Here is a 22,687-nt window from a genome sequence, read left to right on the forward strand (position 1 = left end):
TTTTTTTTAAGTATGTTGACTGCTTAGCTATCTAGTTGGTGGCTTGAATGTGCTTGGACTATACAAAGCTATTATTTTTGGAAATACTTTTCAGTCTGTTTTCCCTCATCTCCCAAAATTATGGTCATGGAGAGGGAGGGAATTCAGTTTGTCCTTTTTTTCTCAAGCTAGACTGAAAATAGGTCTTACAGATTTCTGAACAGACTGAGCAGCTGTGAATAAGATGTCTAACTGTGACTCTGTGTTTCCCCTAAGAGCAGTCGCCTCTGGCATGAGCAACATACACCAGAGTGAAGTGTTTTTGCAGTGCTTACTTCTGTGCTGAAAGAACGAGCTGTTACTATTAATGTACGTTGTGGCAGGTGGATATGGTCTGTGCCTGAGCACAGTTGCCTCAGCACTGCATATGTTTTTGATATATTCCTTTTTGGAGCTAATAATTCATTTTGTGTGACACCTGTTTCAGATAGAAATTGTGCTTACTTGTTTCCTGCTAAATTAAACAGGAGCTTACAAATATAAGGGCAATATCTTTTAATCTGGTTTTCACTAAATTTAAATGTACTAAATCTGATGTGGTCTCATTGTTCCTTTTTTCTTTTTTTCTGCCTTTGTGTAGATTGTGGTTTTTGTGGCCTGATGATAATTTGAAGAATAAGAGAAGCAAGAACAAGTGTGGCTGTCTTGGTGGTTGTCGCTTCTTTGGTGGCACGTTAACAGGACTAGACTTTTTCAAACTGGAGGAACTGACACCTTCAAGCAGCTCTGCTTTCTCAAGTACGAGTGCAGAATCTGATATGTTTTATGGGCAGTCATTACTGCAGCCAGGAGAATGGATTATTACTAAGGAGATTCCTAAAATTTTGGATGGTGAGAATGCGTTGTTCTCTAACTTAATTCTTATTTGCCGCAAAGTATAATTCGCTAACAACACATTGTTTTTTGTGGTCTATCTGGTTCTGGTTAGTGAGTAGTGTTTGTTGCGTTCTTGTGCAAGAGGTCCTGTAGTGGTATGGGCCCTTCCAAGTGGAGACAATGCCTTGATAATAGTGAGCGAACTTTCATATGCTTTTGTATTAACATGCAGATCCTTTCTGAGTTAAAAGAAGCTTTTTGACTTGCATTTGTTTTACTTGTCTAGAAAGTAGTCTGTTAAGAGAATTTGATGTTTTGCTGCTATGATTTTATTAATCTTTATTAAACATGCTAGTCTACATTTTCAAAACCAGGGCTTTTATTTAATAAGGATTATTATTTGAATGAGTGGAAAAGAAGCCATCGTAGATGTGTTACCAGATGTTCAACTTTTCTTTCCTGTTTCATGATCCTAGGTAAAGCAAACGGTGTAAAACGAAAAGACTGGGATTGTAGATCTATGGGTATAGAAATAGAAAGAAAAGCACAACATCTAAGCCTACAAGTGCCATTACGCTCCCATAGCTCCTCATCGTCTTCAGAGGAAACGAGCAGTTCCAGCGCTGCCCTCCCCTTGCTGGCAGGTGAGAAAGACAGCCCGTCGTCTACTACCGAGGATCACTTGGGACAGAAGGAGTTCTTGTCTGGTGCAAAGAGAGAAGATGGCCGTGGAAGGTTAGTACTCTCTGTCCTGGTGGGAGTATAATGGGACTATTGAGCATATTAATACAGGACACAGCTTATATTTAGCAACTTACTGAGTATTAGTTAATTTCAATGGCACTGCCAACATCCATTTCCTGGTTTGAAGGCAAATTTGGGTAACTAATTGGGATCGATTACCTGATCTTGGTAGAAAACCCAGCATGTATGACAACAACACTTGCCATTACCATTCGTTTCTATCTCCTCTTATGTAGACAAGCAGACTAGCAAGTGGCAGAATTTAATATGCCATCAGTGTTATGAAAATAATTGCTATACTAACAGAAATTCATAGAATCACTGCAGCATTTGACAGCTCTTATAATGTAAAGAGAAGCACTGGGAGTAAAACAAGCCAATTAAATGCCCATTGTATTTTTATTTTTTTTCCAGTGTTGCAGGTGAGGGTGCAGAGGGTAGCCCTGCATCCCCTAGCAGCCAGGAAAGGCCTGTTGGTCAGTCTCCCATGAGGTCTCCGCTGAAGCGGCAGGCGTCCGTGTGCTCCACCCGGCTCGGCAGCACCAAGAGCCTCACAGCAGCCTTCTATGGAGACAAGCAGCCAGTTGCAGTTGGTGTGCAGTTCAGCAGTGATGTGTCTCGCAGTGATGAGAATGTCTTGGACTCCCCAAAGCAGAGGAGGAGCTTTGGTTCTTTTCCATACACACCGTCTGCAGATTCAAATTCATTTCACCAGTACCGCTCAATGGATTCTAGTATGTCAATGGCTGACAGTGAAGCCTATTTTTCTGCAGCAGAAGAGTTTGAGCCAATAAGTAGCGATGAAGGACCAGGAACTTACCCAGGGAGGAAGAAGAGAAAAAAGCAAGCTCAGAAAATTGAATACAGTAGAGGGTCTATTTATCACAGCGTGGAAGGGCCCTTAACAAGTACTGTCCATGGAGAAATGAGTCAAGACATTAAAACGTTGCCAATTAAGACTCATCCTTCACAGGCTTCATTTGTTTCAGCTCTAGGTGGAGAGGATGAGCATGTTGAGAATATGTATGTCATGGAATCTGAGAAGACTGTAGAAAGTGAGCAGATAACTTCCCAGCAGCCTGTAATGGCGTGTTACCAAAACTATCTTACACAGTTCCAGGTGATCAACTGGTCGGTAAAGCATCCAACTAACAAAAGAACTTCAAAATCCTCATTACATCGCCCCTTAGACCTTGACACGCCAACCAGTGAAGAAAGTTCATCATCGTTTGAGCAGCTTTCTATCCCAACTTTTAAGGTATGAAAGGTAGAGGAATGAAGACTAGAGAAACGAGTAAAAATTCAAGACAAGTTCAAATGGTCTAATACACACGTTGTATAAAGTCATGACACACTTGAAACTTCTTGGCTTTCAGTCAAGAAATACTTTGGAATTCTGACTTCAAGTCTTCAGCTGTGTGGCTGGAAGACTGGAAAAGAAAAAGATTGTTAGATTATGTGAATAGGATCTGTGTTCTGAATTGTTATTGTATTAGAAATGCTACTTGTTGAATGATGTACAGCTGAAGGATATTTGCATGAGTTTTGTTTAAAATATGTACTATGAAGAAATTTTAGTAGCAGTACATTTAATACTGATGGTATTTTTGCTGAATTCTAAGTGAGTTACTTTAGAGTAAATTTGAAATGAATAATTTGATAAAACTATTTTTGTACGTTTGCATTTTTTTTCCGGTGTGATAGGAGCATACGTATTTAAGGAAAGAACTGAAATGAAATATATGAAACATAATGAAAATGACTTGATAGATAATAGAGGTGTTTAAGCCTGGAATTTCATCTTGTTTATCACTTTGTAGCAAAAGCTTTATATGTTTATGCAGTGCTTTCATAGATTATTATTTGAAGTTCCTTCTAAGCAATTAGTCACTATACCTCTATGCAAAAACTTCATAATCTAATGTCGAGCCATTGAAAAAGTTAAATCAAAGTTTTATTTTTTTACACTATATTGGAGTATGTGCATGTGAAGGATTCTTTTAAGAAAAAAAAAAAAATAAGGAGAATCTTCATTTGAATATTCCTTGGGTATTTTTTGATATATAGAAGGAATGTAATATATTTCTTTGTACTTTTCTCTTAGATTGTTAAGCAGGGTCTCACAGCTAATTCATTACTGGATAGAGGCATGCAGCTTACAGGATCAACATCTAAGTAAGTTGAAAATTGTGTAACATTGTTAAAACATTTTTTTTCCCTGTTACTCTAGTAAAGTAATTTGGCTCTTGCTAGCCCAGTCAAATTTGATTTTTAGCATTAGTTTTAGTACAGATCTATTTCAAAGCAGGGTATTTTATGACAAAATGTTTGGTTTGGGTCAAAAGAAAGTTCAATGGCAGTTTACTTGAATGATTTTGGGAAGTGCTTATGGCAAGTGTCCATTGCATTGCCTAAAGCTGAACTTGAATCTCAGTAAGGGCCTTGCCCTGAAATTGTTTCTGTGCTTTCTGAGCTATGCAGAAAAATAAACCTGCCATTGTATGCCTTTTACTGAGTATTAAAATGATACCTAGAGTGCCTCCGGAGAATTTTCACAAGCTGAAGACCTGTTTATATGTTGTTTGTGACAAGGAACATTTTCTAATATGTGGCTATAACCTCACATCACTATGCATAGGCTCAATATTAAGGAGTTAACTCTTTTAATGCCTGTAGGCTCTTCCCTTGAATTGGATGAATTTTGATTTAGTCTTGGGTCTACCATCCAAGACTGATGTTTTGTTATTGTTGGAGTCCTATTAAAGTGTCAAACAAATATACAAGATGCAAGCATTTAGTGATGTACACTGTTGTATTTCTTTCACAAATCAGGATTATTAATATGTATTTGACTTGTTTAGTACACCTTACACTCCTTTGGATAAGAAGTCTGCAGAAAACACAGATGATGAAACAATAACAGAAGAATGGACACTGGATCACCCAGTCTTCCAGACAAGGACAACAGCAATAGTAGAAGTAAAAGGAACGGTAGATGTAGTTCTGACTCCTCTTGTAGCAGAAGCATTGGACAGGTAATTAATTTTATTTTTACTACTTTGGTGTTAATTGGTTGTACTAAAAATTGTCTCAAAGCTGTTAGGTTGAGCAGAGGTTTAGATAAAAGGATTGAATAATACATGACTGATGGGATGGCAGTGCCTTGCAGCCATTGAATATTATTCTGCTTGTCCTGTAAAGAAGCTAGAAGGACGTTATTGTGACCTTGGAAGTACACTTTCTCTCTCTCTCTGTGTGCTTAATTTTTCTCTTTGCAGTGTTAATTAAATACTACAGATGGTTTGTTACATGAAACTGGAAGTTTAAGTGTCCTGTTGTGGGCTTGTTCCCTCTCACAGGTATATAGAAGCAATGGTGCATTGTGCGAGCTCTCGACACCCAGCAGCTATTGTTGATGATCTGCACTGCAAAGTTCTTCAAGATGCTGTACAGAACAGCAAAACAAGCTTCTCAGAAAATGTAAGGAAGAGAACAAGAAAATTATCCAGAATTTTGAAAGAATAGTCATTTCTTTATTTTACGTAGAAAAAGATTTAATTGAATTCAATTTTTTGAGGTGCAGTAGCTAAATGCTATATTAATCTAGCTTGAAAAGAATTTTATGGTAGTTGTACTGAGTTAAAAGTTCTTTCTGTCCAAGTTGACTAAATGTATATATTTTTTATTTGGCGTTTCTTAGACTGCACAGTATAATTGACACTACTTATTTACTTCATAACAACTTTTTCTGCATAGCTGATACATGCAGAACTCAAGCTTTTAGCTGAAATCTGGTCATTAGAAAGTTTATTTTAGAATGGCATTGCTACCCTTTGGTATCTAAACATAACATACCTGTACATGCTACAGTCCTTGTTCTAGAAATGATGGCATTGTGCTTTAAATGCAGTCACAATCTGTTTGTAGTTCAGTGCTGCTGAACAGTTCAGAGCTGCTAAACACTTCAGCTTAGCAGTTCCAGGTTTCAATGAGAATAAATTATTAAGTGTTACCACCTTTTTCCCCTCCAAGTTATCTTCCAAGCAGGACATTAGAGGAACAAAAATAGATGCCACTACTACAGGAACAACAAACCAGGGACCAGCACAGACAAATCTATCCCTTAAGCAAGATAATGTGACAATTAAAGGCCTTCAGGCCAACGTTAGTGTACCAAAGGTAAGGATTTTTGTTTAGCTTATTGGTAGACATGTAACTCATAAATTACCCTTATTGTGTGTACTGGAAAGCTTAAGTGAAGTTATGTATTTGTGATAGATAACTAATGTGATGAGTAGGGTAGACTGTTTAGGAGATGTTCGATCTTAGGGTAGGTAAAGGTATGCAAGTTAAATAATAATTGCTATAGAGATAACTGACTGCAATGTCTGTAAGTAATGTTTTTACATCTTGGTGTGGATGTTTTATCTTTAAAAGTTTGATTTTACTCATAAGTTTAAGACAAAACTATATCAGAAGTTTGTGATGTATGATTAATGTAACGTTTTTCTAAATTTCTTTATTCTTTGGGGAAATTTTACATACAGGTGAACCTGTGTTTACTACAAGCATCTGTTGATGAATCTCCAGGGGTTTCTTCTGGTAAAACTGTGACTCATGTTTCATTAGTAGCTTTGTGCTTTGATAGAATTGCTACACAAGTTCGTATGAATAGGTAAGAATAAAATATGTCACTGTTGGTGTTTTTTTTTTGTTGTTATGTTAGCCAAAAGACTTAGTGTTCACAATTTTTTTTTTTTTTATTATAGTCTGCAGTTCTGAAAGGAAGTATTTTAAAAAGTTGTCATGAACGAATTAAACAATAAAATGTCTTGTCAGTGTGCTATAAATTAACAGCTAATATCTAATTAAAACTGCAGTTTCTTTGAGAAGCAGAGTAACCCTTCTGGAATCATTTTGGAACCTAAGATTTAACTTACATTATGCAGGATAAAATAGAAATTTTCAGTAATTTTCTACCAAAGTATAATTATCTTCTGACTTTACAAAGAATTTTTAATACTGCTGTGCTTATGTCACTTAAAGTCACTCATTTTTTATTTTTTTTTTTACGTAAATAAGAATAGCACGTCTATCAGAGATTTGCTTAATCGTTTTTTCTCCCATGGGTTCAAAGGGGTATAGTGGAGGAGTCTTCGAACAATGCAGAAACTGGGAGGAATTCTGTCACATTTGATCGTTATATCCAAGCCAGTAAAATGCAGCCCCAGTCCTCTGGCTCACTGAGATCCAATGCTGGAGCAGAAAAAGGAAAAGAAATTGCTGCTAAGTTGAACATCCATCGTGTTCACGGGCAACTTAGAGGCCTTGATACGACAGGTAAGCTTTTTTTTTATTGTGAAAACGTCAGTTTTCATAGAAGGTGATAGTTTGCCTTAAGCTCATTTTTTATCAACACAGATAAAGAGACATTTGAAACTAGAGATCATGCAGTAGTCCAAAAAGGAGTTTAGGATGGTTACTCTGAATCGTTTGCTTTCTATTATTTTACTAATATGATGACTTTAAACGTAGACAGAGGGAAAACATCAAGACTGATTTCTAAGCGTTTTTTGTGGCAAACAGGTTGCATGGTAAAGATTGACTGATAAAATTTCATGTCTAGGCTCCCTTCTTTCCAGCTGATCTCCTTTCCTTCTCAGCTGCCATTTTTTTCACCCAATGCAGCAAATGAATTACACTTACTAGCTTTCTTAGTACTTTCTAACAATTTCAATATAGGTATAACATGAATGTACTGTCACTTTCAGCTTGAGAAGCTGTAGATTTTTAACAGTAGTGCCTATAAAACAGAAAATGAGATCTACGTGATTGTGTTCATTCTTGTTTTTGTTAAGGAAATTCTTTCAAGAGCTCATGAATTAACTTTGGTTGCTATAATTTCTGATGGCGGAAAAGATGAAGATAAGCAAAAGTAGAGACTGATCTTATGTTGTGGTTTGGCAAGAAGTCTTGAGTACCTTTTACATGCTGAAATTTTGATTGCTTTCTAAGTTAAATCTGACTCAGTTTTGGTGCAATCTGTATCAGCTAGTGCCATGTTTTACTGTGTCCCATGAAGAGCAGGAGTCTTTAGGCCATGAAGAAATGTTCTGTGAAACTAGTATGAATAAAAACCACGCAACAAAATAGCCTTTGTAAAGATGAGTGAGCAAAAGGAAAACAAAATAAATTGGAGAAGATAGAAGGGACTAGCTCAATTTTTGTTTAGTTGGGTGAAATCTCAGCTGTAGTGTCTTGTGTGAGGTATGCTACAGACTTCTGAGAAGGCCAGGTAATGCTTGACTTGTAACCAAAAAGCTCATCTTCTATTTAAAAGGGTTGAGGAATGTCTTTCTAGAGAACTTAGCATTTCACGTATGCTTTGAAAGTGATTGCTGTTAACCAACTGGGGGCACAGAGTGAGGATTGTATGGACAGAATATAAATTGACTTAGTGTGGTTACTTTCCCCAGATATTTGACATTTAACTCTGTGCGAGAGGTAGTAGGAAACAGGTATAAATTTTCTTAAAATGTTCCTTCAGAAATGTCACTAGAAGAAAGGATTTATATTTAATCTTCATCCTAATATCAAAGAAATGAAGGTGGCATAGTCCCCTCCTGGATCTTAGACAGCAAGGATTGTAATGAATCAAAAACTACTTGAGGCAGTGTTTTCTTAGGAATCAGTGAGACTTACTGCTTTCTATTCTTGCAGTATAGACAAAGGCATGTTTCCAACAGAGAAGCAGTCTCTGAATTGAATTCAGAAATTTATTTTAAAATACCCACTAATTATGCTATAGTTAATACCAAATGCATTTCTATTCAAGTATATTATCCAAGAGCACTGTCAGTATTGCTGTTATTTGTTGTTGTTAAGCTTTAGGAATTTATTAGGAATATTTTTGATAAAAACTTTGGGCTAATAGGTACTTTGAGATAAAAGTCTTGAGATAAAAGAGCTTGTTTGTACACATATCTTTGGAACCATGACTGTAAAAAGATGAAGAAGGCATATATGTTAGGATTGGTAACATCTAAAAGATTGAATTTTGAGTTGCTCCGTTCTTGCTTTTCCAGTCTTAAAAATTACCCTGTCCAAATAAAATAAACATTCTAGGAGGAAGGGTTTTGGGCTTTATGAACAATTTTTTTTCTTGCTTGTACTTTGATTTTTTTTTCTTTTTTTCTTCCTGTTTGAGGAATACTAAAGAGTATTCCAAAATACTTTACTTGCAAGTTACTGTAAACTTGAGGGCTGTTTGAAGATGTGAAGTTTTTGTAACAGAATGCTAAATATGTTTATTTTCAGATATTGGAACTTGTGCAATAACAGCTATTCCCTTTGGGAAATCAAAAGTTCTTTTTACTTTGGAAGAGTTGGATGAGTTTGCTTTTGTGGATGAAACAGACCAGCAAGCTGTACCAGATGTAACTCGTATCGGTCCTAGTCAGGAGAAGTGGGGTTGGATAATGTTCGAGTGTGGAATTGAAAATTTGACTATAAAAGGTAAGACTATATAGGCTTTGTATTACTTAGTATTATGATACTGATAACAGCTCTGTTGTTGGGTCTTATTTTAGCCATTATTTGATTTCAAATATGTGAGTATGGATGATAATAAATAATATGTCTATAGTACATAAATTATATCACATAGTAAATTCTAAAATACAGGAATTTGTAGTTGTTGCTGCTTATGACAGTATATGAAATAATTCCATGAACATTATTTTCAACAGTTCTGGAAGCTAAAGTGAAGGTAAGAGTTTGTGCTTTCACTGATTATTTAAATCCTGACCTTGCAATCATACCCACACTATGTGTATGAATGTAGGACTGGAATTCTGCTTTCAGGAGGAGAGCTGGCTTCATAAAGAAAAAGAGCTTACATATATTTTCTGTCATTCAAGTTGTTCTTGTCAGGGAATAGTGTTTAAAAGCAGCCTCCATGCATTGTGATTACTCTTCATCCACTTGGAACAGCTATACAACTAGCTTTTAAGTTGTATGTAAAATTGGGAATGCATGTTGTTTAACCAAAATCATGTGTTTATCCTCTTAAGTGTATTTTTTTTTTTTCTGTGGGATGTAACATAGAAGTTTGTGCATGGCAAACATAATGTGTGTGCTTTTCTAGGTGGAAGACAATCTGGTGCAGTATTGTATAATACATTCGGAGTCATGGGGAAATCAAGTGCTACAGAGAGAGGTGGACTGCTCGCATCAAATAACTCTTCAGATTCTCCAACTGGTAGTGGTTATAATACTGATGTGTCTGATGATAACCTCCCTTGTGACAGAATAAGTCCTTCTTCAGATATTAATGGAAACTCAGTTTCAGATGAGCAGGTATGTATACTGGGCTGAATTGATTGGTCTTAGGTTGTGTTTCTTTAAAGTGATTACGATTTATAGTATAAAACTGAAAATTGACAGATCTGTTCCTGTACCAACTGATTCAAACTGCCTTCTTGTGCATTACAGTTTAAGCTTTCTCTAAGGTCTATTAGTGTTGGGAGAGTTGATGAACAGCATTAGGTTATTTTTCTTTGCCTAAATGGATATGAAACTATTTTTTTGTGAACAGTGCACAGTAGGCTAGTGCCTTCTAATACTTTGTAAAAGACTTTGTGTTTTGTTTTTTAAGGATGAAGGGGTTGAATCTGATGATTTGAAAAAAGACATACCCTTGATGCCTCCTCCCCCTGACTCCTGCAGCATGAAGCTGACGATCAAAGAAATTTGGTTTAGTTTTGCAGCTCCTACCAATGTGCGTTCTCCAGCCCATGTATTTTCAAGGTATGACTCTATCTGATTTAAGAGAAAGAGAATAACAATTCTGGTTTGGTAAATTACAGTTGTATGTGGTAAATTCTGAATGTAACTTCAATAAGTGTTGAAGCTTGTCCTGAAATGCTGGTTTTGGAATTTACATATATCACAGTAGTTCTTGCTTCAGTTTGTAACTGCCATCATGTATAAGAAAGTGTTGCTAGAAAATTTTTAATTAGATATGATAGAAATAAAAAAAATGAATTACTTCCGGTGAGAATGAGATGCATGAAGGAGAGCAAGGAGTGTGACTGAGAATATTTGTTTGATTAGGAGAGAGCCACTCACTGCTTTGGTCTTCAGCATAATGCTTAAACCTTTATTTTATTGACTTGCACTCTAAGGTTCAAGATAAATCTTTCTGAGATATTTTTTTCATACTCTGTCAACACTTGAAAATTTCTGTTATATACTCTATAATGGATACTAAGTATCTCTAAAGGTCAAAGTGAACTTAATGAAACTTTGTACGTGTATAGAACAAGCACATTGTAAACACACAATTCAACAAACTAAATATTCCTGTCAGTATATAACTATAAATTAGAAAATATTTTTGTGATTTTTTTTGCCTAATATCCTTGCCTTGGTCCTTCAGCAAAATCTCATCACAATACCTTGTATAACAATTAATGTGGGATTTGGTTAATGTTCTCATATTCCACCTATTTGAATGTTGTTCGTAGTAGTAGTAGTAGAAAATCTTGCTAATTGCTGCTGCTGAATGTGAATACCTAATGCTTGTTATTTTTCTCAATTAGGCAACTGAACCTCCTGAGTACTGCAACTCCTGCAGTTGGTGCTTGGCTTGTTCCCATTGATCAAGTGAAGTCATCTTTAAATAAGCTAGAAACTGAAGGAACATTGCGAATCTGTGCTGTTATGGGTTGCATAATGACAGAAGCATTAGAGGTAAATGACCTTTCTAAAATCAAGAGGCAAATCAGAACAGAACAGTGTAATATGTAATACATATTCATTTGGGGATCTGAATATTTTCACTGAAACTCACAGTGCCTCTTAAGACAGTTTTTCAAGAATTGGTTACAAGAATTTACTGCCTGTGCTTTTTGCACAGAATCTAAATTTCAGTGGGGAAAAAAAAACACAACAGCTATTACTAATGATGAAGTCTTGTGCTTCTTACAGGTGTGCATCTCCATATAAAATAATTGGAGATTCTGTCTGTTGAAAGAAGTATAGCTTTGATGTCTGATATGTCTTATGAAATATGAAAGCGTTCTTGAATCACAGAATATTCAGGGTATCTTTCAGGAGAAAACGTGAACTTCTGTGCCCCTGCAGTATATTGAATTATTGCACTCATCAGATCCACTTGTTAGAGAAAGCAAAGTGAGGGTGAACAATTCTAGTGGGAAGAGCAAAACAGACTTTTTTTCATTGTTGAAAACTATTATTGGTAGAGCTATTATAAAAACTGGGTCTTAGTGTGATTTGCTAAGGAGCTTTTGTGTGTGTAGGCAGTTTCCTGCTATTTGTTTAATTAGCACCATCTAGTGGGAAGATTTTGAAAAGTGGTGAGATCTCTTGGTGAGATCCCGTCGTGTATTGCAAGACTGAGAGCTTAGTGTCATGCTAGTTTTATGCTCTACTAATTGCCCTTTGCAGCAGTCCCCTATTGTTACCTCCTTTTATTTTTTTTCAACTCTTCTTTCTACCAATAAGCCAAATTAGAAAAGTATTTTTTTATCTAACTAGGAATTAACAATTCGTTTGGAAATCTCAGCTAGTTTAGCAAATATATTCTTTAGTCCAGAAATAACTTTGCAAAAGCGTGGGATTTGAATCCAGATTTATTACTGCATATAAACAAACTTCAAATATGATATTTTCAGATACCACTTTAAAAAATATGGTAGTTATCCATGTGGCGATTTCATTGTAGAAGTTCAAAATGGAGTTAAAAGTTTGTGCTATTGTAGCTGAAATTATCATTCATATGTGTGTTCTGTTTGCAAGTATGTTCATGTGTGAAAAATATTTGCATTTTAATCTAGAATAAAAGCGTGCACTTTCCTCTGAGAAGCAAGTACAACAGGCTCACCAAAGTGGCTCGTTTCCTGCAAGAAAATCCTTCCTGTTTACTGTGTAATATATTGCACCACTACCTTCACCAAGCAAATTACTCTATTATTGAGGATGCCACCATGGTAAGTTACCCCGTAAAAATGTAAATGAGTCAGCATGTTAGTTTAAACCAATTCTAGTATTTCCAATTAGGTAACTGTATAAGGAAAGCCGTAAAACAAGGAAATAAACCTAAACTGGTGCATAAATACTTCATTTGCTAAGTAGACATGGCTTCTCACATGTCACTTTCTTTTAGGTCTGCTGTTTTTCTTGTGGCCTGTGTATGTGCTTAATTTTTATTTAGCTATTTTATTGGCAAATATATATGAAATCATAACAATTTTAAATACATGCCTTTTTATTTAATGGTCTCTTTATCAAATTTACTTTTTCTTAGAGATAAGAGTGAAGTAGTAAACATTTGTAGTTTTAAAATGAAATCTCAATTATTGATGCAAGTACATGGCCAAATTAGATTATATTTCAATTATTTTTTTCTGAGAACTAGACTTCACGTCTTAGAAATATTAGAATAATACAGGCACTTCACTGGTTTAAAAAAGCTAGAATTGTAAAAAATGTAAGACTTAAGGATTTAATCTTTTTGGTGGCTTTAGAATGTAAATACTTGGATTGTAATGTTAAATTGTTTGGACACATATGTTGGGCATAAGGGAAGAGTGTTTGTCCCTGATTTTGCATCATTTTCATAATCCATTTGCATGGCTGACAGATTTGAACAATATGTTTTTCCATGTGTTTAACTGAGAGCCCAGTGATCAGAAATAGCACAATTTGTGGCAGAAATAGCTCTGTTTGATTTGTGGTAAAAATAAAGGTGTGTGTGTTTTTTTAAGCACTATTCAGTGATGCAATTGAAACAATCCCTGGTTTTACCTCAGTTCTATGTTTTTAAATGACTGCTTACCAACAAAGGAAAAAAAACATTCAGTTTTTAATTTCAGTTGTTTCTACAGTCACTCTAGGGCTGCTCTGATTTTTAGTCTGTAGTTTAAAGCCTTATAATTACTTCAGCACTTCTTGTTTCATATTTGATAGTCTTGTTTCCTGTTGTTTATTCTTGGCCCACTGGGCTACATCCTCAGGATTGAATGTATTGTAAATAAATGTATTTACTGTGTTTAATGAAGCTATAGTTCTTATCTGTTAGCCCTGTGACTACTTATTCAGGTATTGTGTGGTACAAGCACAGTCCTATCATAATCTAGGAATGGGAGTATTTTGTCTACTTAAAAATATTTTTATAATGTTGATTTTTTTGTATACAGTTTGTTAAAATGCATTTTTGTTCATTTTTTAAGAGTGATGGCCTTCCTGCCCTAGTTACCTTAAAGAAAGGTCTAGTTGCACTGGCAAGGCAATGGATGAAGTTCATTGTGGTGACCCCAGCCTTTAAAGGAGTCAGCTTACACAGACCAGCTCAGCCAGTGAAACTGCAGACAAATGCCTGCCACGAGAATGAGGATGGGCTTGGATTAGACAACGGAGGGGGTCTTCAGAGTGACACAAGTGCTGATGGAGCAGAGTTTGAATTTGATGCAGGTATTTCAGTGTTTTTGCCCTCTAAAAGTTCACAGGCATAAGTATCTCCTCTCAGAGCATTTGCATCTTACTTAGTTCTGATGCCTGAATATATGATATTCTTTTTTTAGAATTGTCAAGCTTCTTTAATAAAATCATCTTCGTTTTGAAGCTGCTGGTAATAATATTATTGTAATGTTCTAATTGTCACTCATTTGAGGAAAAACAAGAGAAGACCTCATTTCTTGCTTCACATGCCTCGTCTTATTATTTACAGCAGCAAATACATCAACCTTATTATTTGCTAGCTTGCGATTAGGACTTTGTTTTCCAGCTTCTGATCTTGATTTAGAATTGTAACACAATTCTGTGAAGTCTTCCAGGAGTAGCTTCAAATCTACCTTCTTCCATTTGTGAAGACATATTCTCATAAATCCTAATTTTTTCCCATTTTTACTACTTTGTCTGTGGTATATTTTTGTTGCCAACTTACACCTTTCTAGTTTAACAAAAACTACGGATAAAGCTCTCTATTTGATACAGAGCTGGCTTAAATAAGAACCATAAAAAGGAAGGGCTCAAATATTGCTAGGGTACAAAATGTTGCTGGAATGCTCTTTATAGCTGTCTTGAGTTGGCTTACTTATTTTGTGGTTTTTGCATCTATGAGCAGTGTTACTGTTCTCAGAAATGCAGTATTTGTTTTTCTTTTCTCAAATATGAGTTACGTAACATTGATGAAAAAATATTTAAAATCAGGAGAAGAATCTGCTTTTGGTTAAGAGCCCAGCAGCAGTCATAAGCTTAAAGATAACGATAGTGAAGGTGTACTTGTTTGAAAATTTTAATTATGCTGCATGAAGGATTTTTTTTTGCCACATTTTAAGTGGCAATTTTGCCTTCTTGTGTAGACTTAATTGTAGAAGTAATTGATGGTGCACAGAAACGCCACAATTCAAAAAATGATCAGACATGCCAGAAGTAGCAAAAAAGTGAAATTTGTTTCTTTATGGAAAATTACATTTTGGTATTTTAATTGTCTGTATTCTCCAGACAGCTCTTCTAAAATAACAAAAAAGGTACGGGCTCCCCTGTTTTGAAATTTGAGGTAACAGATGTATCTTTGTCTTCTTGAAACAAAGTTTTATTCCTCCGGCTATTAAAAGATAGAGAATAACAGTAGTATGCAGTAATAAGTGTACCTGTTTATTTTTGCAGGTGTGAGATTTGACTGGGCTCAGCATGAGGATAGGTAAAAAGCAATCCTGTAGTGGATGCTGCCCCGTTTGAGGACTCTTAGGAAGGGATTAGTTGCAAAGAGAGAGATATGCAGGAGTTTTGTGTGCAAGTGAGCTCACAACTATAGCAAGTTTATTTTGGATCTGTAGCACAAAGCAACAGTTGTATGGCATTGGAAGGACAAAAAGATTTGTACTTGTATTATCAAGCAAATCCACTAAGCCAGTGTTTGAGGTTTTCTTATATGTCTAAATTCCCTTGAATTCCCTTGACAGTTATATGTGTCAGAACCTGGAAGTTCGTGACTGCTTGTAAATAAATGTGTCTAATAATAGACAATCTTGGTTCCTTATAATATATCCAAATGAGGAAAAGTTGTTTGCTTGGTTCCAGCTACTGTCAGTGAGCATACAATGCTCTTGGAAGGAACAGCTAATCGTCCTCCGCCTGCTGGTGGCTCTTCTGGGCCTGTAACTGGTGCTGAGATCATGAGGAAGTTATCCAAGACTCACACTCACAGTGATTCTGTTCTGAAAATAAAGGTAAGCTTATAGCATAACTAATACATGAAGAGCGTGCTCCTTATTCCATAAAAGCAATGCTTGTGTGCTCCTTATCCCATAAAAGCAATGTTTGATTAGTTAATATATATTCTGCATCTGTTCTTTATTGGTTATCTTGCCAGTTACCTTCAGAGTCCACTTAAAAACAACATAAATGTGCGTAATTTAAGGATGTGTATTAACTTTAGTGGTTTTCTGGCTTTTAATCTATGGGAGCAGAAGTGGAATTTTAAACTCTCATTACACAAAGTGTAATTAACAAAACATTTCAATAATTTGCAGTAAAATCAGTCTTTTTTTTTTTTTCTTTTTCCACAAGATGTTCAGAAAGCTGCAAGATTTTATTTTTATTTCTAGTTTCTGAACAGAAAGTTTGTGGATTTTCTCTTTAGCCTTTGTTTTGCAGAGCACCCCCCAAACAGCAAACCTCTCTAGATGATAAGTCAGCTCAGCAGATGTGTGCCTCTGTCCTCTGCAGCAGGGAGCCATCCACTGATACCGCTCACTGCTTCCTTCCGATGGTCTTGCATGGCTTAGGGTTAAGTAGCCCAGATGCTTTGCACATCTGGCTCCTCTTCAGCTGTGAGGGCAGAGATGCTTTTTGCAGTTGTATGCCTTTAGGTGTAGCATGAGCCTTCTTCTTGGTGCTGGAAGTCACCAGCTTCCATTCTTTGCTTTTCCTGGAGGTTGCACTTACATTATACTAGGGATATAAGGGACTCAGGCAAAAATTAAATCCAAATGAGGTTTATAGTCAGTGGTTGGTATTGTTTCTTCTGGAGATCTGTCTTAGATGAATTCTACACATCTGCAATTTCACTTGTTACATGTTGTAGCTTTTTTAACTGTTTTTGCACTTTACTTTTCAAGTGTTAAAATAATTTTGCTAGTACCTTTATACACAATAGCTGTATGGCATATAACCTGCCCCAAGTGGAATGCTACATGCCTAAACTTTCTGGGAATTAGATTTTGTAGTTACTGTGTTCCGATCTTATATTCAGAACAAATTTCACTTCCATTTTTACAGTTAACACAATACTTCATTAGTTTCTTTGTTTTGTCTACAAGGGTATACATCCATATCATTCCTTAAGTTACACTAGTGGAGACACAGCTACGGATTCACCAGTGCATGTTGGCCGTTCTGGCATGGCAGTCAAGGAAAGTCCAAGAAAAGAGAGTCTGCTCAGCTATCTTACTGGAAGCTTTCCTAGCTTGCATAATCTTTTGGAAGGAACTCCTCAAAGAAGTACAACTGCAGTTAAAAGTAGTTCTTTGACAAGAACAGGTATGATGTAGCTGAAATTGCGGGAGGGAGGGGAAGAGAGGGCTGACTTTAAGAATTTAAGTAGAAAAGATACTATATTTTCTAGAGATCACTGCACCATATAATTTCATATAAGCAAGCATCAAATACATCAGATTAGGAAAAAATATGACAGCTAACGAACTAAAACGTTTTCCTTTTACACAGATTTGTTAGTTTCTGAGGGCATATATGTAGATACATAATTACATAAGTGAGTTGTTCTGAATTAATATGCAAATTAAGTGATCAATCTGTATTTGTTAGTTGGTTTTTGACCTTGTAAGTAGGTCAAAAAGTGGACCAAAATGAATGTTCCAGTAAGTTAGTTTGTATATAACAGTAATTTGCTTATTTTTTAATATTTAATAATGGTTCTTCAAACAAATGTGCTTTGTAGAAATTTGAAATACGTGTATTGAAATTTTTACATTGTGTTAGTGTTCATCATGCACTGTTACTATTTATATAAAGACAAATGGGTAAGTTTGCATTTTGTCTAAGACTTCTCTTTTTTAGTATCTGGGGATGAAATACAGAGAAAGAAAGGTATTTTGGTTTCTTAATGAGTTCTTCGGCTTAATTATGGCAGAAATGAACAAATTCAATGACATTTGTAGTTTAACATCTATTAGTGTCATGGTGGAAGTTCTGTGGTAGCATATATAGTTTGTGAGAGTTCTTCCTGACCCATAATTCATTGGAATAAAACTTGAGGGCTAGCCTTACTATTTTAATACTAGATGTGTATTCTCAGTAAAATTGTGCTGTGTTTCTGCTTTTGCTGACTTTGATTCAACAAATGCTAAAGCTTCTGATTTGTTTGCGTAGGAAACACAGTGGCCACAGATATGTTATCTGAACATCCTTTGCTGTCTGAACCGTCTTCTGTGAGTTTCTATAACTGGATGTCAAATGCCGTGGGCAACAGAGGAAGCGTGGTACAGGAAAGTCCAGCCACCAAATCTGGACACAACAGTCTTCCAACAGGTATAGTTGTTAACAGCTGGATTTAAGATATGACTCTGGGTTGGCTGTTCCTGTGTTTATTACTTCTTTTTCTGAAAGTAATAGAGCAAGTGGCTTAAGTTTAACAGACATAAATACTACCTGTGGGACTTCTCAGCAAACCAAAAAATGGAAAAAAGTCATTAAAACAATTTTTTTTTTCATTTCTCTCACCCTCACTCAAAAAAAAAATATCTTTCCCTTACATTTGGAACTGTAAATGTTATTGCCAAGACCATGTGTAGCTGTGAAAAGGTAAGCTGTACAATCATCCTTCGTTGCAAGGTTCCTTTTTTGTTAGTTTTTGTTACTTAGTTCTCATCTGTAGTTTGCATGTTTTTGCAATGAAGATTTTGAACGTTGGAATCCTTGATCTTTCTCAGTTCAATTTTGAAGCAGAGTATAAACATATTTTTTAGCTATGATGGGAAATAGTCATCAGGTTTAAAGGAATGGAGAAAAGGACAGACACACTGCTGAAGCACTTAAGTGTATCGGAGAAAGATACGTAACAACTTGTTGCAGCTTATTTATTATTATTATATGCCTGCCATTTATCATTTTCAAACATGTAAATTTTTATTCTCTGCAACACTAAATTTGAATTTTTCTTTGGTTAACAGTCTTTTGACCACTTCTTGTTTGTTTTCAGTATTGAACAAACAGTCTGATTCCAGAAAACACCTTTGTGCTTTACTTATTGCTCAGCCAGTGTGGCCCTTCTGAAAACTGTAATGTGCTTTTCTGCAAAGGAACCACAGGGTAGAAGTAGAGCGTTCAATTTTGCTTTCAGATAAAGGTACATTTTTTTAATGCTGAGATTGTCATAGTTTGTTCACAAGCTTATACTCCTGAAATTAGGTGTAGTGATTCTTACTCAGACAGATCTATCCCAATTATTCTTCTGTGAACACGCGGAGCTGTGGCTCTCTGGTAAGTGCTGTAAACTGGAGTTCGGAAGATTCAGCCTGGGCATACACTGGCAGAGCAGCTCTGTCTCATGCAGGCCAGTCCAATCCAGAGTCAAGGCACAAATAATTCAGCATTGCAGAGCATGTTTTCTAAACACTAATCTATAAAAATCTAATTAGCGTGTCTTACATTAGGACTAATAAAAAACAGACATAGCACATTGATAGCTAGAAGTAATTACCTGTAACTGTAGTTGATCGTTGCTTTTTTTGATGGTACAGGCAAATTAGTTTTCTGTTGTAGCTCAAACACATGTATTAAGTACCCTGTAGAGTGCAATACAGGCAAGAGGCTGTGGGAAGGAAGAAAAGTCTCTGCTTTTCAAATATGAGTTTTGAACAATATCAGACTTAATACCCTGAATGCCATTTTTGTGAGGTTATGGACTAGATCAGGAGTCTGATGTCCTGTGTGTATAGCAAGTGTGTCTGCATTAATTAACTTCGAGTTTTTATAGAGTTGGTGGTGTTGAAAATTGCTGTGGTGTTCGTGTTCCATGGGTATTTATTTTTTAGGTGTTACACCAAATCTTCCTACAATACCCTCTGCTTCAGACTTCAACACCGTTTTGTCTAGTGACCAGAACACCCTGGATGGCACACACTCACAGCACAGCACCAGTCAGGATGACATTGCAGGTGTAGAAGAGGGTAACCAGGGGTTTCCTGCTGTCCAGCTAGCAGATGCACAGGTAGGCGTGGTTTACAGATGTATTTTGGAGTTCTGTAAGAGAAAACTAGTTAATATTTATTAAATCCTAAAATGATGAGTGTTATCCTGGTTTTGTATGTGTTTATCTTACGCATTCCTATGCAAAGATGGAAAGGTTCAAGAAACCTCTGAGGTTTCTTTAGCAACTTTTGTTAATGGTGAATAATGGAACATGATTTAATAACTTCAAAGAATGTTTGGAGCATTTCTGAGAACAGTGTAGTTTGCCAGCGTACTTTTTAGTGGGGGGAACATTCAACTGTACTGCAGAAAGCTTACTCCTAAAGCTACGCGCTCAATGTTAGCTTGCTGTGTAGTCAATCTTTGTGCTCAAAAAGTGCATAAAACCTTTTTTTTTCATTGTTTGCTGTTTTACACCACTGTAATATCTTTTTGCCATATTACATAGCTAATTCACTGTAAATATGATAGATCAACAAATGATGGAGCAGGGAAACGGGAATATAGGAATAATCTAGACAGTGAGAAGTAAATTGGTGGATTTTGTTTTGTAGGTTGTCTTCAAACCTCTTCTAAGTTACACGGGAATTCAGTCTCAGGATGCAATGCCACTCTGCTACAGAATGTACTTTGGAGAGTACCTTTCTTTCTCAGGAACTTTGGACTGCTTAAGAGCAGATATTGTTGATTCAGATACAGCAAAGGAAAGAAAAAGCAAGCGAGCTCGAAGGTATGTCATGTATTTGAAAATACATGTATTGGTTAAAGAAGATAAATAAGGGCCTTCATTGTGAAGTAGAAGTCAAATGGAGTTCTAAAGCACTTCCAGAGAATAAGGAGCACTTTCTTTTTTTCTTCTGATCCTGTTTTCTCTTGCTGTTATAGTATTTTCTTTTTTATCTTCCTGTGTGGTGGTTTGGCAATTTCAAGTCTTTGAATCTCACCTACTTTTGTAAATAGGAGACTGGGGTGGGGAAGGGGGTAAAGGTGGGAATAACAGCGGGAGAAACTTGAAAGGCTATGAAGTGCTATTTTGTGATTAATCCTATAATGAGATTGTTATTTTGAGTGTAAATGCTGAGTCTTTTTTCTTTTTTTCTTCCCCTTGAGTGTATTGGGTTATAAGCTTCTATCATAACTTCATGTTATGATAGAATAATTGCATGCCAAACTAAGTTTTCCTAGAACTAAATGATTATTGTGTTAGTAACACACAGTGTGGAAGTATGAAAATTCATTTTCAATATTTAAACTGCGTTAAGAATGTGATACTCTAAGGGAAGTGAAAATTTGGATTGGGTAAATTAGATGTACCATCATGTAAAAAGTATTTGACTCTGTGCTAGTCATGAAGAAAAACAAAATGTAACCTTTACCTTCTCTTTCCTAGGCAAGGAGCTGTTAACCTTCCTCCTCTTGAATTCAAACCAGCTTTAATGTTGGAAACTTTCAGTATTAGTGCTGTTGTAATGGAGAAATCCATGTGCACACCTCATAACTCCACCAATGCCCTTTCTTTTCACGACTTGAATAAACGCTATTACAATACTTTTCACTGTAACTTTACAATTTCTTGCCAGTCCATAAGCCAGCACGTGGATATGGCACTGGTTCGTCTCATTCATCAGTTCAGTACGATGATTGATGACATCAAAGCCACGCAGACGGACATCAAGCTTAGCAGATACACAGCTGGATCAGCTTCTCCAACACCTACTTTTAAAACCCGCAAACACAGAGACTTCCGCTCCTCTGATTTTAGCCGAAGCTCTCGAGGAAGTCTTAATGGAGGTAACAGGGTGAACAACACCAAGAGCAAACGAACAAACAACGAGAACAATAAAAAAGAATCTCGAAACAAGAATTCCCTGGGCAGGTCAGAAAGGAGAACTTCTAAAGTGTCCAGGAAAGGTTCAAAAGATGTAGTTGACCACGTGACTATTCACATGGATGACTCTGACTCTATTACTGTGTCAGAACAGAGTGAACCTTCTGCAGAGTGCTGGCAAAATATGTACAAACTGTTGAACTTCTATTCACTAATTTCTGATCCAACCGGAATTTTAGAGAAGTCTTCGGAAACTTTTGGACCAACAGGTAAATCAGTTCACGAATCCAAATAATTTGGAGTACATGAGTTTGCAGAACTCTGTTCTTTTACAGCATGACCAGAAGGGGTTTTTGAAAATTGTCTACCTCATCTAACTTTGAACAAAGGAGCAGGGAGTGGGGTTGAGCATCTTGTAGTTAACTTGCCAAGATGGTGTACAAAGACAAAGTATTTTCCCAGCTTTATATTATGCTTTGATTCTTTCAATCTCAGACTTAGTCAAGTAAGTGTTAATCAACTGATTTAAAATTCAGTCCCTTGTTACTCTTGTAAGTGTATCATACTGAAATGGGAGTTTGTTGAAGACAGGAATATCATTCTTGTACAGAATACCATACCCACAGATATGATACCTGCAGTAACTTTTCTTTGCCTAAAGAGTTCTCTTTATATGTGAGATGTATGGTCTTTGGTTTCAAACACAAAAGTAAATCAGATATGTTAAGAATTTCTTCTAAAATATCCTTAAATATTTGTGTTTTCGTAGGTGTTCGAAGCCCAACTGAACCTGCTTGTAGAGTTGTGTTTGAGAACGAGCAGGATAATGGCAGAGACGCGCAGAGGAAGCGCAGCCTCGTGACCTCGGAGCCCCAGCACGTGACCCTCATAGTCTTTGGCATCGGCATGGTAAATCGAACCCACCTGGAGGCGGATATCGGTGGTCTCACAATGGAGTCGGAGCTGAAGAGAATCCACGGCAGTTTCACCCTGAAAGAAAAAATGAAAGGTGAGATAAATGAA

The 22,687-nt window shown here is 36.2% G+C and overlaps 1 protein-coding gene across 10 annotated transcripts in view; it reads left to right on the plus strand.

Annotated features, from left to right (window-relative positions):
* Positions 1-22,687, plus strand: part of BLTP1 (bridge-like lipid transfer protein family member 1) — a 113,881-nt gene that overhangs the window by 46,420 nt on the left and 44,774 nt on the right. For 9 of the 10 annotated variants that reach the window (XM_084518066.1, XM_084518068.1, XM_084518072.1 and 6 more), the window contains exons 26-47: positions 620-870; positions 1,332-1,590; positions 2,014-2,857; positions 3,704-3,774; positions 4,461-4,634; positions 4,959-5,079; positions 5,632-5,778; positions 6,147-6,274; positions 6,737-6,939; positions 8,917-9,114; positions 9,746-9,957; positions 10,256-10,407; positions 11,202-11,352; positions 12,459-12,611; positions 13,854-14,094; positions 15,706-15,854; positions 16,947-17,166; positions 18,016-18,174; positions 19,680-19,855; positions 20,391-20,566; positions 21,227-21,933; positions 22,434-22,673. In XM_084518066.1, coding sequence (XP_084374192.1) covers positions 620-870; positions 1,332-1,590; positions 2,014-2,857; positions 3,704-3,774; positions 4,461-4,634; positions 4,959-5,079; positions 5,632-5,778; positions 6,147-6,274; positions 6,737-6,939; positions 8,917-9,114; positions 9,746-9,957; positions 10,256-10,407; positions 11,202-11,352; positions 12,459-12,611; positions 13,854-14,094; positions 15,706-15,854; positions 16,947-17,166; positions 18,016-18,174; positions 19,680-19,855; positions 20,391-20,566; positions 21,227-21,933; positions 22,434-22,673 — 5,132 coding nt within the window. The remainder of the gene's footprint in view (positions 1-619; positions 871-1,331; positions 1,591-2,013; positions 2,858-3,703; positions 3,775-4,460; positions 4,635-4,958; positions 5,080-5,631; positions 5,779-6,146; positions 6,275-6,736; positions 6,940-8,916; positions 9,115-9,745; positions 9,958-10,255; positions 10,408-11,201; positions 11,353-12,458; positions 12,612-13,853; positions 14,095-15,705; positions 15,855-16,946; positions 17,167-18,015; positions 18,175-19,679; positions 19,856-20,390; positions 20,567-21,226; positions 21,934-22,433; positions 22,674-22,687) is intronic. The other variant, XM_084518069.1, reaches the window with a different exon arrangement.

This window comes from Aythya ferina (assembly GCF_964211825.1).
Source record: "Aythya ferina genome assembly, chromosome: 4".
Taxonomy (NCBI): domain Eukaryota; kingdom Metazoa; phylum Chordata; class Aves; order Anseriformes; family Anatidae; genus Aythya; species Aythya ferina.